Here is a 13,164-nt window from a genome sequence, read left to right as displayed (position 1 = left end):
CACGGGGGGGCTCACGGTCTCCATCCCCATTTTGCAGATAATAATATAATAATAATGATGGCATTTATTGAGCGCTTACTATGTGCCAAGCACCGTTCTAAGCGCTGGGGAGGTTACAAGGTGATCAGGTTGTCCCACGGGGGGCTCCCAGTCTTCATCCCCATTTTTAACAGATGAGGGAACTGAGGCCCAGAGAAGTGAAGTGACTTGCCCAAAGTCACACAGCTGACAGTTGGCGGAGCTGGGATTTGAACCCATAACCTATGACTCCAAAGCCCGGGCTCTTTCCACTGAGCCACGCTGCTTCTCCGCTGCTTGTACTTCCCAAGCGCTTAGTACTGTGCTCTGCGCACAGTAAGCGCTCAATAAATATGATTGAATGAATGAATACTGAGAGCTCACCTCCTCCAGGAGGCCTTCCCACACTGAGCCCCCTTTTTCCTCTCCTGCTCTCCCTCCTTCCCCTCCCGACAGCACCTGTGTAGATGTTTGTACAGATTTATTACTCTATTTATTTTACTTGGACATATTTACTATTCTATTCATTTTGTTAATGATGTCCAGCGCTTAGAACAGTGCTTTGCACATAGTAAGCGCTTAATAAATGCCATCATTATCATTATTATCTAGCTTTACTTCTATTTATTCAGATGACTTGCCACCTGTCCACGTGTTTCATTTTGTTGTCTGTCTCCCCCTTCTCGACTGTGAGCCCGCCGTTGGGTAGGGACCATCTCTAGTTGTTGCCAACTTGTACTTCCCAAGCGCTTAGTCCAGTGCTCTGCACACAGTAAGCGCTCAATAAATACGATTGAATGAATGAATGACTTGACACCTGTCCACATGTTTAGTTTTGTTGTCTGTCTCCCCCTTCTCGACTGTGAGCCCGCCGTTGGGTAGGGACCGTCTCTAGATGTTGCCAACTTGGACTTCCCAAGCGCTTAGTACGGTGCTCTGCACACAGTATGCGCTCAATTAATATGATTGAATGAATGAATATAGCTTTAATTCTATTTATTCTGATGACTTGCCACCTGTCCACATGTTTTGTTTTGTTGTCCATCTCCCCCTTCTCGACTGTGAGCCCGTTGTTGGGTAGGGACCGGCTCTATATCTTTCCAACTTGGACTTTCCAAGCGCTTAGTACAGTGCTCTGCACACAGTATGCGCTTAATTAATATGATTGAATGAATGAATATAGCTTTAATTCTATTTATTCTGATGACTTGCCACCTGTCCACATGTTTTGTTTTGTTGTCCATCTCCCCCTTCTCGACTGTGAGCCCGTTGTTGGGTAGGGACCGGCTCTATATGTTTCCAACTTGGACTTTCCAAGCGCTTAGTACAGTGCTCTGCACACAGTATGCGCTCAATTAATATGATTGAATGAATGAATATAGCTTTAATTCTATTTATTCTGATGACTTGCCACCTGTCCACATGTTTTGTTTTGTTGTCCATCTCCCCCTTCTCGACTGTGAGCCCGTTGTTGGGTAGGGACTGGCTCTATATGTTTCCAACTTGGACTCTCCAAGCGCTTAGTACAGTGCTCTGCACACAGTATGCGCTCAATTAATATGATTGAATGAATGAATATAGCTTTAATTCTATTTATTCTGATGACTTGCCACCTGTCCACATGTTTTGTTTTATTGTCCATCTCCCCCTTCTCGACTGTGAGCCCGTTGTTGGGTAGGGACCGGCTCTATATCTTTCCAACTTGGACTTTCCAAGCGCTTAGTACAGTGCTCTGCACACAGTATGCGCTTAATTAATATGATTGAATGAATGAATATAGCTTTAATTCTATTTATTCTGATGACTTGCCACCTGTCCACATGTTTTGTTTTGTTGTCCATCTCCCCCTTCTCGACTGTGAGCCCGTTGTTGGGTAGGGACCAGCTCTATATGTTTCCAACTTGGACTTTCCAAGCGCTTAGTACAGTGCTCTGCACACAGTATGCGCTCAATTAATATGATTGAATGAATGAATATAGCTTTAATTCTATTTATTCTGATGACTTGCCACCTGTCCACATGTTTTGTTTTATTGTCCATCTCCCCCTTCTCGACTGTGAGCCCGTTGTTGGGTAGGGACCGTCCCTATATGTTGCCAACTTGGACTTCCCAAGCGCTTAGTCCAGTGCCCTGCACACAGTAAGCGCTCAATTAATACGATTGAATGAATGAATATAACTTTAATTCCATTTATTCTGAAGACTTGCCACCTGTCCACATGTTTCGTTTTGTTGTCTGTCTCCCCGTTCTCAACTGTGAGCCAGCTGTTGGGTAGGGACCGTCTCTATATGTTGCCAACTTGGACTTCCGAAGCGCTTAGTACAGTGCCCTGCACACAGTAAGCGCTCAATAAATACGATTGAATGAATGTATGAATGACTATAGCTTTAATTCTATTTGTTCTGACGACTTCGACGCCTGTCTCCATGTGTTGTTTCGTTGTCCGTCTCCCCCTTCTAGACTGTGAGCCCGTTGTTGGGTAGGGACAACCCAATAATAAATAATTCTATAATAATAATAATAAATAATTCTCTACAATGATAATAATTATTAATAATAGTCTCAATCATAATTCTCAATAATAAATTGAGAAGCAGTATTATTTACCAATAACCAATTGGTAAATGATAATAAATGGCTTAATAAATTCCATTATTATTGTTATTGTTATTATTATATGATTGAATCTGGAGACGGTAGGGTCTGCCTGGCACGTGGGGCCGTGCTTTGGCGCTCGGGACAATGTCCGACTCCCAGAGGGACACCAGACACCCTCTGTCACTCATTCATTCATTCAATCGTATTTATTGAGCGCTTACTGCGTGCAGAGCGGCTGAAAGACAACAACCGAAGTACAAGTAACTTGTCCTTCCCGAGCGCTCAGTCCAGTGCTCTGCACGCAGTAAGCGCTCAATAAATATCATCATCAGCAGCATCAATCGTATTTATTGAGCGCTTACTATGTGCAGAGCACTGTACTAAGCACTTGGGAAGTACAAATTGGCAACATCTAGAGACAGTCCCTACCCAACAGCGGGCTCACAGTCTAGAAGGGGGTGACAGAGAACAAAACCAAACATACTAACAAAATAAAATAAATAGAATAGATATGGACAAATAAAATAAATAAATATGACAGTGGATGAATGAAAAGGCCTTTCCTTAGCCGGTGCGGTGGTCGGGCCGGCCCCCCAAGCCCCGCATCAATCAGACACCAAATCCTGAAATCTCGGCCTCTACTTTCATTCGTTCAGTCGTATTTATTGAGCGCTTACTGCGCGCAGAGCACTGGACTAAGCGCTTGGGAAGTCCAAGTCGGCAACATCTAGAGACGGTCCCGACCCAACGGCGGGCTCACGGGCTAGAAGGGGGAGACGGACAACAAAACAAAACTGATTAACAAAATAAAACAGAGTAAATATGGACAAATAAAATAAATAGAGTAGTAAAAGCGTGCAAACATATATACAGCTATACAGGTGGTGTGGGGAGGGGAAGGAGGTAAGGTGGGGGGGATGGGGAGCGGGGGAAGGGGGAGAGGAAGGAGGGGGTCAGTCTGGGAAGGCCTCCTGGAGGAGGTGATATTATAATTATTATTATCATTAGTATTATTATTATTATTATTAAAGCGTTGGAGGCCTGGCATGGTCGTTGGCCACGTGAGCCCACTGTTGGGTAGGGACTGTCTCTATATGTTGCCAACTTGTAGTTCCCAAGCGCTTAGTACAGTGCTCTGCACACCGTAAGCGCTCAATAAATGTGATTGATGATGTTGGCGGTGGCTTCCCAAGCCCCCATTCCTCAGTGGGTCCCATGGCCCAGCCAAGACCCCGGCTACTCACCAGAGCCCGGCCCCTGGAGTCGGCGGGACCTGGGTTCTAATCCTGCCTCGGCCACTTGTCTTGTCTGCTGGGAGACCTCGGGCAGGTCACTTCACTTCTCTGGGCCTCAGTTTCCCCATCATTTTTATTCTTATGTAGCGGCTACGGGGCCTCCGGGGGCCCAGCCGGTCTCTGGTAACGTCCAGTCCGGGGTCCGGTCCCTATCCCGGCTCCGCCGCTTGTCAGCTGTGTGGCTTCGGGTGAGTCACTTCGCTTCTCTGGGCCTCAGTCCCCTCATCTGGAAAATGGGGATGAAGACTGTGAGCCCCCCGTGGGACAACCTGATTACTTTGTATCCACCCCAGCGCTTAGAACAGTGCTTCACACATAGTAAAGCGCTTAACAAATGCCATTATTATTATTATTATTATTATTATCCCGCTCATCTTACCTCCTTCCCTTCCCCACAGCACCTGTATATATGTATAGATGCTTGTACATATTTATTACTCTATTTATTTATTTATTTTACTTGTACATATCTATTCTATTTATTTTATTTTGTTAGTATGTTTGGTTTTGTTCTGTCTCCCCCTTTTAGACTGTGAGCCTGCTGTTGGGTAGGGACCGTCTCTAGATGTTGCCAACTTGGACTTCCCAAGCGCTTAGTCCAGTGCTCTGCACACAGTCAGCGCTCAATAAATACGATTGATTGATTAACAAATGCCATTATTATTATTATTATTATTATCCCCCTCATCTTACCTCCTTCCCTTCCCCACAGCACCTGTATATATGTATATATGTTTGTACTTATTTATTACTCTATTTATTTATTTTACTTGTACATATCTATTCTATTTATTTTATTTTGTTAGTATGTTTGGCTTTGTTCTCTGTCTCCCCCTTCTAGACCGTGAGCCCACTGTTGGGTAGGGACCGTCTCTATATGTTGCCAACTTGTACTTCCCAAGCACTTAGTACAGTGCTCTGCACACAGTCAGCGCTCAATAAATATGATTGATTGATTAACAAATGCCATTATTATTATTATTATTATTATCCCCCTCATCTTACCTCCTTCCCTTCCCCACAGCACCTGTATATATGTATATATGTTTGTACTTATTTATTACTCTATTTATTTATTTTACTTGTACATATCTATTCTATTCATTTTATTTTGTTAGTATGTTTGCTTTTGTTCTCTGTCTCCCCCTTCTAGACTGTGAGCCCACTGTTGGGTAGGGACCGTCTCTCTATGTTGCCACCTTGGACTTCCCAAGCGCTTAGTCCAGTGCTCTGCACACAGTCAGCGCTCAATAAATATGATTGATTGATTGATTATAAAGGCCCTGCGTGGTTCTCGTCCGCAGCTGTCCCGCCCCGAAGACTACGGGGGACTCATCTTCACCAGCCCCAGGGCCGTCGAAGCCGTGGGACTGTGCTGGGGACGGGGCCAGCCTCCCTCAGGTGAGTGGCCGTGGGCCGAGTCGGGGGCCGGACTCAGGTGAGTGGCCGTGGGCCGAGTCGGGGTCCGGACCCGAGATGGGGGAGCCCTGTGTGGGAGGGGGGCACGGCCTTCCACCCTCGGACGGGAGATCGGGGTCCCGTCCATCCCGGGCACATAACAAGTATTATTATTATTATTATTATTATTATTATTATCATCATCATCATCATCATCATCATCATCATCATCATTATTATTATCGTTATTATCATTATTATTATTTTATTGACATAATAATAATGATATGGACATAATAATAATGATTGTTATTATTTTATTGTCATAATAATAATAATATGGACATAATAATAATGATAGCATTTATTAAGCGCTTACTACGTGCCAAGCACCGTTCTAAGCACTGGGGAGGTGACAAGGTGATCAGGTTGTCCCACGGGGGGCTCACAGTCTTCATCCCCATTTTCCAGTTGAGGGAACTGAGGCCCAGAGAAGTGAAGTGACTTGCCCAAAGTCACACAGCTGACAATTGGCGGATCGATCGGCCAATCGTATTGAGCGCTTACTGTGTGCAGAGCACTGTGCTAAGCGCTTGGGAAGTCCCAAGTTGGCAACATATAGAGTTGTAGAGTAGGGCTAGACTGTGAGCCCGCTGTTGGGTAGGGACTGTCTCTATATGTTGCCAACTTGTACTTCCCAAGCGCTTAGTCCAGTGCTCTGCACACAGTAAGCGCTCAATAAATACGATTGATTGATTGATTGTACTTCCCAAGCACTTAGTACAGTGCTCTGCACACAGCGCTCAATAAATACGATTGATTGATTGATTGATTGTACTTCCCAAGCGCTTAGTCCAGTGCTCTGCACACAGTAAGCGCTCAATAAATACGATTGTTTGATTGATTGATATAGAGACGGTCCCTAGTGGGCTCACAGTCTAGAAGGGGGAGACAGACAACGAAACAAAACATATTAACAAAATAAAATCAATAGACTAGATATGTAGATATGGGGATGGAGAGGGGAAGGAGGGGGAGAGGAAAGAGGGGGCTCAGTCTGGGAAGGCGGAGCCGGGATTTGAACCTGTGACCTCTGACTCCAAAGCCCAGACTCTTTCCACTGAGCCACGCTGCTTCTCTCATAATAATGGCATTTATTAAGCACTTACTATGTGCAAAGCACTGTTCTAAGCGCTGGGGAGGGGACAGGGTGATCAGGTTGTCCCACGGGGGTCTCACAGTCTTCATCCCCATTTTCCAGATGAGGGAACTGAGGCCCAGAGAAGTGAAGTGACTTGCCCAAAGTCACACAGCTGACAAGTGGCGGAGCCGGGATTTGAACCCCTGACCTCTGACTCCAAAGCCCGGGCTCTTTCCACTGAGCCACGCTGCTTCTCTAATAATAATGGTGTTTACTAAGCACTTACTATGTGCAAAGCGTTGTTCTAAGCGCTGGGGAGGTGACAAGGTGATCAGATTGTCCCACGGGGGGCTCACAGTCTTCATCCCCATTTTACAGATGAGGTCACTGAGGCCCAGAGAAGTGAAGTGACTTGCCCAAAGTCACATAGCTGCCAAGTGGCAGACCCGGGATTTGAACCCCTGACCTCTGACTCCAAAGCTCGAGCTCTTTCCACTGAGCCACGCTGCTTCTCTAATAATAATGGCATTTATTAAGCACTTACTATGTGCAAAGCACTCTTCTAAGCGCTGGGGAGGTGACAAGGTGATCAGGTTGTCCCACGGGGGGCTCCCAGTCTTCATCCCCATTTTACAGATGAGGGAACTGAGGCCCAGAGAAGTGAAGTGACTTGCCCAAAGTCACATAGCTGCCAAGTGGCAGAGTTGGGATTTGAACTCCTGACCTCTGACTCCAAAGCCTGGGCTCTTTCATTCATTCATTCATTCATTCATTCATTCATTCATTCATTCATTCATCCAGTCGTATTTATTGAGCACTTACTGTGTGCAGAGCGCCGTACTAAGTGCTTGGGAAGTCCAAGTTGGCAACATCTAGAGACGGTCCCTACCCAGCAACGGGCTCACAGTCTAGAGGGGGGAGACAGACAACAAAACAAAACATATTAACAAAATAAAATAAATAGAATAGTAGATACGTACAAGTAAAATAAATAGAGGAATAAAACTGTACAAACGTATATACAGGGGCTGTGGGGAGGGGGAGGAGGAGGAGAAGAAGGAGGGGGCTCAGTCTAGGAAGGCCTCCTGAGCCACTGAGCCCCACTGCTTTTCTAATAATAATGGCATTTATTAAGCACTTACTATGTGCAAAGCACTGTTCTAAGCGCTGGGGAGGTGACAAGGTGATCAGATTGTCCCACGGGGGGCTCACAGTTTTAGTCCCCGTTTTCCAGATGAGGTAACTGAGGCCCAGAAAAGTGAAGTGACTTGCCCAAAGTCACACAGCTGACAATTGGCGGGGCCGGGATTTGAACCCATGACCTCTGACTCCAAAGCCCGGGCTCTTTCCACTGAGCCTCGCTGCTTCTCTAATAATAATGGCATTTATTAAGCACTTACTACGTGCAAAGCACTGTTCTAAGCGCTGGGGAGGTTAAAAGGTGATCAGCTTGTCCCACGGGAGGCTCACAGGTTTAGTCCCCATTTTACAGATGAGACAACTGAGGCCCAGAGAAGTGAAGTGACTTGCCCAGAGTCACACAGCTGACAATTGGCGGAGCCGGGATTTGAACCCGTGACCTCTGACTCCAAAGCCCGGGCTCTTTCCACTGAGCCACGCTGCTTCTCTAATAATAATGGCATTTATTAAGCACTTACTATGTGCAAAGCACTGTTCTAAGCACTGGGGAGGTGACAAGGTGATCAGGTTGTCCCACGGGGGGCTCACAGTTTTCATCCCCATTTTCCAGATGAGGGAACTGAGGCCCAGAAAAGTGAAGTGACTTGCCCAAAGTCACCCAGCTGACAATTGGCGGGGCCGGGATTTGAACCCATGACCTCTGACTCCAAAGCCTGGGCTCTTTCCACTGAGCCTCGCTGCTTCTCTAATAATAATGGCATTTATTAAGCACTTGCTATGTGCAAAGCACTGTTCTAAGCGTTTGGGAGGTTACAAGGTGATCAGGTGGTCCCACGTGGGGCTCACAGTCTTCATCCCCATTTTACAGATGAGGGAACTGAGGCCCAGAGAAATGAAGTGACTTGCCCAAAGTCACCCAGCTGACAATTGGCGGGGCCGGGATTTGAACCCGTGACCTCTGACTCCAAAGCCCGGGCTCTTTCCACTGAGCCACGCTGCTTCCCCAACCCCTCAGTCCTGCGTCTTGCCCTCTGTCCGCGTCTATTGCTCCGTCCAGCGTCTTACCGTCCGTTCAGCGTCGGGCGCTCAGTAAATGCTCAGGGAATCCCTCTGATGGATTAAAAAATCAATCAATCATATTTATTGAGCGCTTACTGTGTGCAGAGCACTGTACTAAGCGCTTGGGAAGTATAGGTTGGAAAAAGAAAGATATGACGTCGTTTCTCTAAAGTCATGTCAACAGTTGCCAACCCTCTTCAGCTCCCATAAAGCTACCAGCTCAGTAGAAGAGGAACAGCGTGGCTCAGTGGAGAAGAGCCCGGGCTTTGGAGTCCGAGGTCATGGGTTCGAATCCCGGCTCCGCCACATGTCTGCTGTGTGACCTTGGGCGAGTCACTTAACTTCTCTGAGCCTCAGTTCCCTCATCTGTAAAATGGGGATTAAGACTGTCAGCCCCACGTGGGACAACCTGATCTCCTTGTCACCTCCCCAGCACTTAGAACAGTGCTTTGCACATAGTAAGCGCTTAATAAATGCCATTATTATTATTATTATTATTATTATAAAGAGCACTGCTGGCCCATTGACCCCCAGGATTTTTGTGTTTTGCAGAGTGGGAACGATCTCTGAAAGACCGGTGGAACACCAAGCCCGTATACGTGGTGGGGCAGGCCACGGCTTCTCAAGGTCAGTCAATTCAGTTCAATCGTATTTATTGAGCGCTTACTGTGTGCAGAGCACTGGGCTAAGCGCTTGGGAAGTCCAAGTTGGCAACATGTAGAGACGGTCCCTACCCAACAGCGGGCTCACAGTCTAGACTGGGGAGACAGACGACAAAACGAAACATGGGGACAGGTGTCAAGTCATCAGAATAAATAGAAATAAAGCTAGATTCGTTCATTCTTTCAGTCGTATTTACTGAGCGCTTACTGTGTGCAGAGCACTGGACTAAGCGCTTGGGAAGTCCAAGTTGGCAACATCTAGAGCCGGTCCCTACCCAACAGCGGGCTCACAGTCTAGAAGGGGGAGACGGACAACAAAACAAAACAAGGGGACAGGTGTCAAGTCGTCAGAATAAATAGAAATAAAGCTAGATCATCATCAGTCTTATTTATTGAGCGCTTACTGTGTGCAGAGCACTGGACTAAGCGCTTGGGAAGTACAAATTGGCAACATATAGAGACAGTCCCTCCCCAACAGTGGGCTCACAGTCTAAAAGATTCATTCATTCTTTCAATCGTATTTATTGAGCGCTTACTGTGCGCAGGGCACTGGACTAAGCGCTTGGGAAGTCCAAGTGGGCAACGTCTAGAGACGGTCCCTACCCAACAGCGGGCTCACAGTCTAGAAGGGGGAGATGGACAACAAAACAAAACATATTAACAAAATAAAATAAATAGAATAATTATGTCCAAATAAAATAAATACATAAATAGAGTAATAAACACGTGCATACATATATACAGGTGCTGTGGGGAGGGGAAGGAGGTTTGCCAGATGAGAAAAATAATAATAATGATAATAATGGCATTTATTAAGCGCTTACTATGTGCAAAGCACTGTTCTAAGCGCTGGAGAGGTTACAAGGTGATCAGGTTGTCCCATGGGGGGCTCACAGTCTTATTCCCCATTTTATTCATTCATTCAGTCGGTCAGTCGTATTTATTGAATGCTCACTGTGTGCAGAGCACTGGACTAAGCGCTTGGGAAGTCCAAGTTGGCAACATCTAGAGATGGTCCCTACCCAACAGCGGGCTCACGGTCTAGAAGGGGGAGACAGACAACAAAACAGAACATACTAACAAAATAAAATAAATAGAATAAATATGTACAAATAAAATAGAGTAATAAATACGTGCAAACATATATACATATATACAGGTGCTGTGGGGAGGGGAAGGAGGTTCGCCAGATGAGAATAATAATAAATACTAACGATGGCATTTATTAAGCGCTTACTATGTGCAAAGCACTGTTCTAAGTGCTGGGGAGGTTCCAAGGTGATCAGGTTGTCCCACGGGGGGGCTCACAGTCTAATTGCCCATTTTATTCATTCATTCATTCAATCGTATTTATTGAGCGCTTACTGTGTGCAGAGCACTGGACTAAGCGCTTGGGAAGTCCAAGTCGGCAACATATAGAGACGGTCCCTACCCAACAGTGGGCTCACAGTCTAGAAGAGGGAGACAAGTAATAACAGTGGTGGTATTTGTGAGGCGTTTCTTCATTCATTCATTCAGTTGTATTTATTGAGCGCTTACTGTGTGCAGAGCACTGTACTAAGCGCTTGGGAAGTACAAATTGGCAACATCTAGAGACGGTCCCTACCCAACAGTGGGCTCACAGTCTAGAAGGGGGAGACAGACAACAAAACCAAATGTATTAACAAAATAAAATAAATAGAATAATTATGTCCAAATAATAAATAAATAGAGTAAAAAACACGTACATACATATATACAGGTGCTGTGGGGAGGGGAAGGAGGTTTGCCAGATGAGAATAATAACAATAATAATAATAATAATAATAATAATAATGGCATTCATTAAGTGCTTACTATGTGCAAAGCACTGTTCTAAGCGCTGGGGAGGTTACAAGGTGATCAGGTTGTCCCATGGTGGGGCTCACGGTCTTATTCCCCATTTTATTCATTCATTCATTCATTCAATCGTATTTACTGAGCGCTCACTGTGTGCAGAGCACTGGACTAAGCGCTTGGGAAGTCCAAGCTGGCAACATATAGAGACAGTCCCTACCCAACAGTGGGTTCACGGTCTAGAAGGGGGAGACAGAGAACAAAACAAAACATATTAACAAAATAAAATAAATAGAAAAAATATGTACAAATAAAATAGAGTAATAAATATGTACAAACATATATACATATATACAGGTGCTGTGGGGAGGGGAAGGAGATTTGCCAGATGAGAATAATAATAATAATAATAATAATAATGGCATTTATTAAGCACTTACTATGTGCAAAGCACTGTTCTAAGCTCTGGGGTGGTTACAAGGTGATAAGGTTGTCCCACGGGGGGCTTACAGTCTTATTCCCCATTTTATTCATTCATGCAGTCAGTCAGTCGTATTTATTGAGCGCTGACTGTGTTCAGAGCACTGGACTAAGCGCTTGGGAAGTACAAATTGGCAACATACAGAGACGGCCCCTACCCAACAGTGGGCTTACAGTCTAGAAGGGGGAGACGGACAACAAAACAAATCATATTAACAAAATAAAATGAATAGAATAAATATGTACAAATAAAATAAATTAATAGAGTAATAAATCCGTAGAAACATATATACATACATACAGGTGCTGTGGGGAGGGGAAGGAGGTAAGGCGGGGGGATGGGGAGGGGGAGAGGGGGAGAGGAAGGAGGGGGCTCAGTGTGGGAAGGCCTCCTGGAGGAGGTGAGCTCTCAGCTCTCATTCATTCATTCATTTACTCATTCAATCGTATTTATTGAGCACTTACTATGTCCAGAGCACTGTATTAAGCACTTGGGAAGAGCAAGTTGGCAACGTGTAGAGGCGATCCCTGCCCAACAGCGGGCTCACAGTCTAGAAGGGGGAGACAGAGAACAAAACAGAACATATTAACAAAATAAAATGAATAGAATAAATATGTACAAATAAAATACATAAATAAATAGAGTAATAAATCCATAGAAACATATGTACGTCTCTACAGGTGCTGTGGGGAGGGGAAGGAGGTAAGGCGGGGGGGATGGAGACGGGGAGGAGGGGGAGAGGAAGGAGGGGGCTCAGTGTGGGAAGGCCTCCTGGAGGAGGTGAGCTCTCAGTCGGACCCTCCCCTCCAGCCACTGGCCACCTCCGTCTCGTCCGTCCCTTCCATTTCTCCGTTCGCTTGGGGTTTTCGCCAGGTGAGAATCGTAATAATAATAATGATGGTATTTATTTATTCATTCATTCATTCATTCATTCAATCGTATTTATTGAGCGCTTACTGTGTGCAGAGCACTGGACTAAGCGCTTGGGAAGTCCAAGTTGGCAACATCTAGAGACGGTCCCTACCCAGTCCAGGCGGGCTAGGGACCAGGACTTGTCTTGGGGAGGTGGCCATTTGGCCATTAGAAGCAGCGTGGCTCAGTGGAAAGAGCCCGGGCTTTGGAGTCAGAGGTCATGGGTTCAAATTCCGACTCTGCCAATTGTCAGCTGGGTGACTTTGGGCAAGTCACTTGACTTCTCTGGGCCTCAGTTACCTCATCTGTAAAATGGGCATTAAGACTGTGAGCCCCCCGTGGAACAACCCCATCACCTTGTAACCTCCCCAGCGCTTAGAACATTGCTTTGTACATGGTAAGCGCTAAATAAATGCCGTCATCATTATTATTATTATTCTTTGGGCCTCAGTGACCTCATCTGTAAAATGGGGGTGAAGACTGTGAGCCCCCCATGGGACAACCCCATCACTTTGTAACCTCCCCAGTGCTTAGAACAGTGCTTTGTACATGGTAAGCGCTTAATAAATGCCATCATCATTATTATTATTATTCTTTGGGCCTCAGTGACCTCATCTGTAAAATGGGAATGAAGACTGTGAGCCC

The 13,164-nt window shown here is 45.7% G+C and overlaps 1 protein-coding gene across 3 annotated transcripts in view; it reads left to right on the top strand.

Annotated features, from left to right (window-relative positions):
• The window catches only part of UROS (uroporphyrinogen III synthase), a 55,072-nt gene that overhangs the window by 23,905 nt on the left and 18,003 nt on the right, over positions 1-13,164 (top strand). For all 3 annotated transcript variants that reach the window (XM_038743986.1, XM_038743987.1, XM_038743985.1), the window contains exons 4-5: positions 5,216-5,312; positions 9,202-9,276. In XM_038743986.1, the coding sequence (XP_038599914.1) occupies positions 5,216-5,312; positions 9,202-9,276 (172 nt within the window). The remainder of the gene's footprint in view (positions 1-5,215; positions 5,313-9,201; positions 9,277-13,164) is intronic.

Source organism: Tachyglossus aculeatus, chromosome 3 (genome assembly GCF_015852505.1).
Source record: "Tachyglossus aculeatus isolate mTacAcu1 chromosome 3, mTacAcu1.pri, whole genome shotgun sequence".
Taxonomy (NCBI): domain Eukaryota; kingdom Metazoa; phylum Chordata; class Mammalia; order Monotremata; family Tachyglossidae; genus Tachyglossus; species Tachyglossus aculeatus.
Note: the sequence above shows the minus strand (reverse complement) of the source record. Positions and strands in the feature narration are given on the sequence as shown.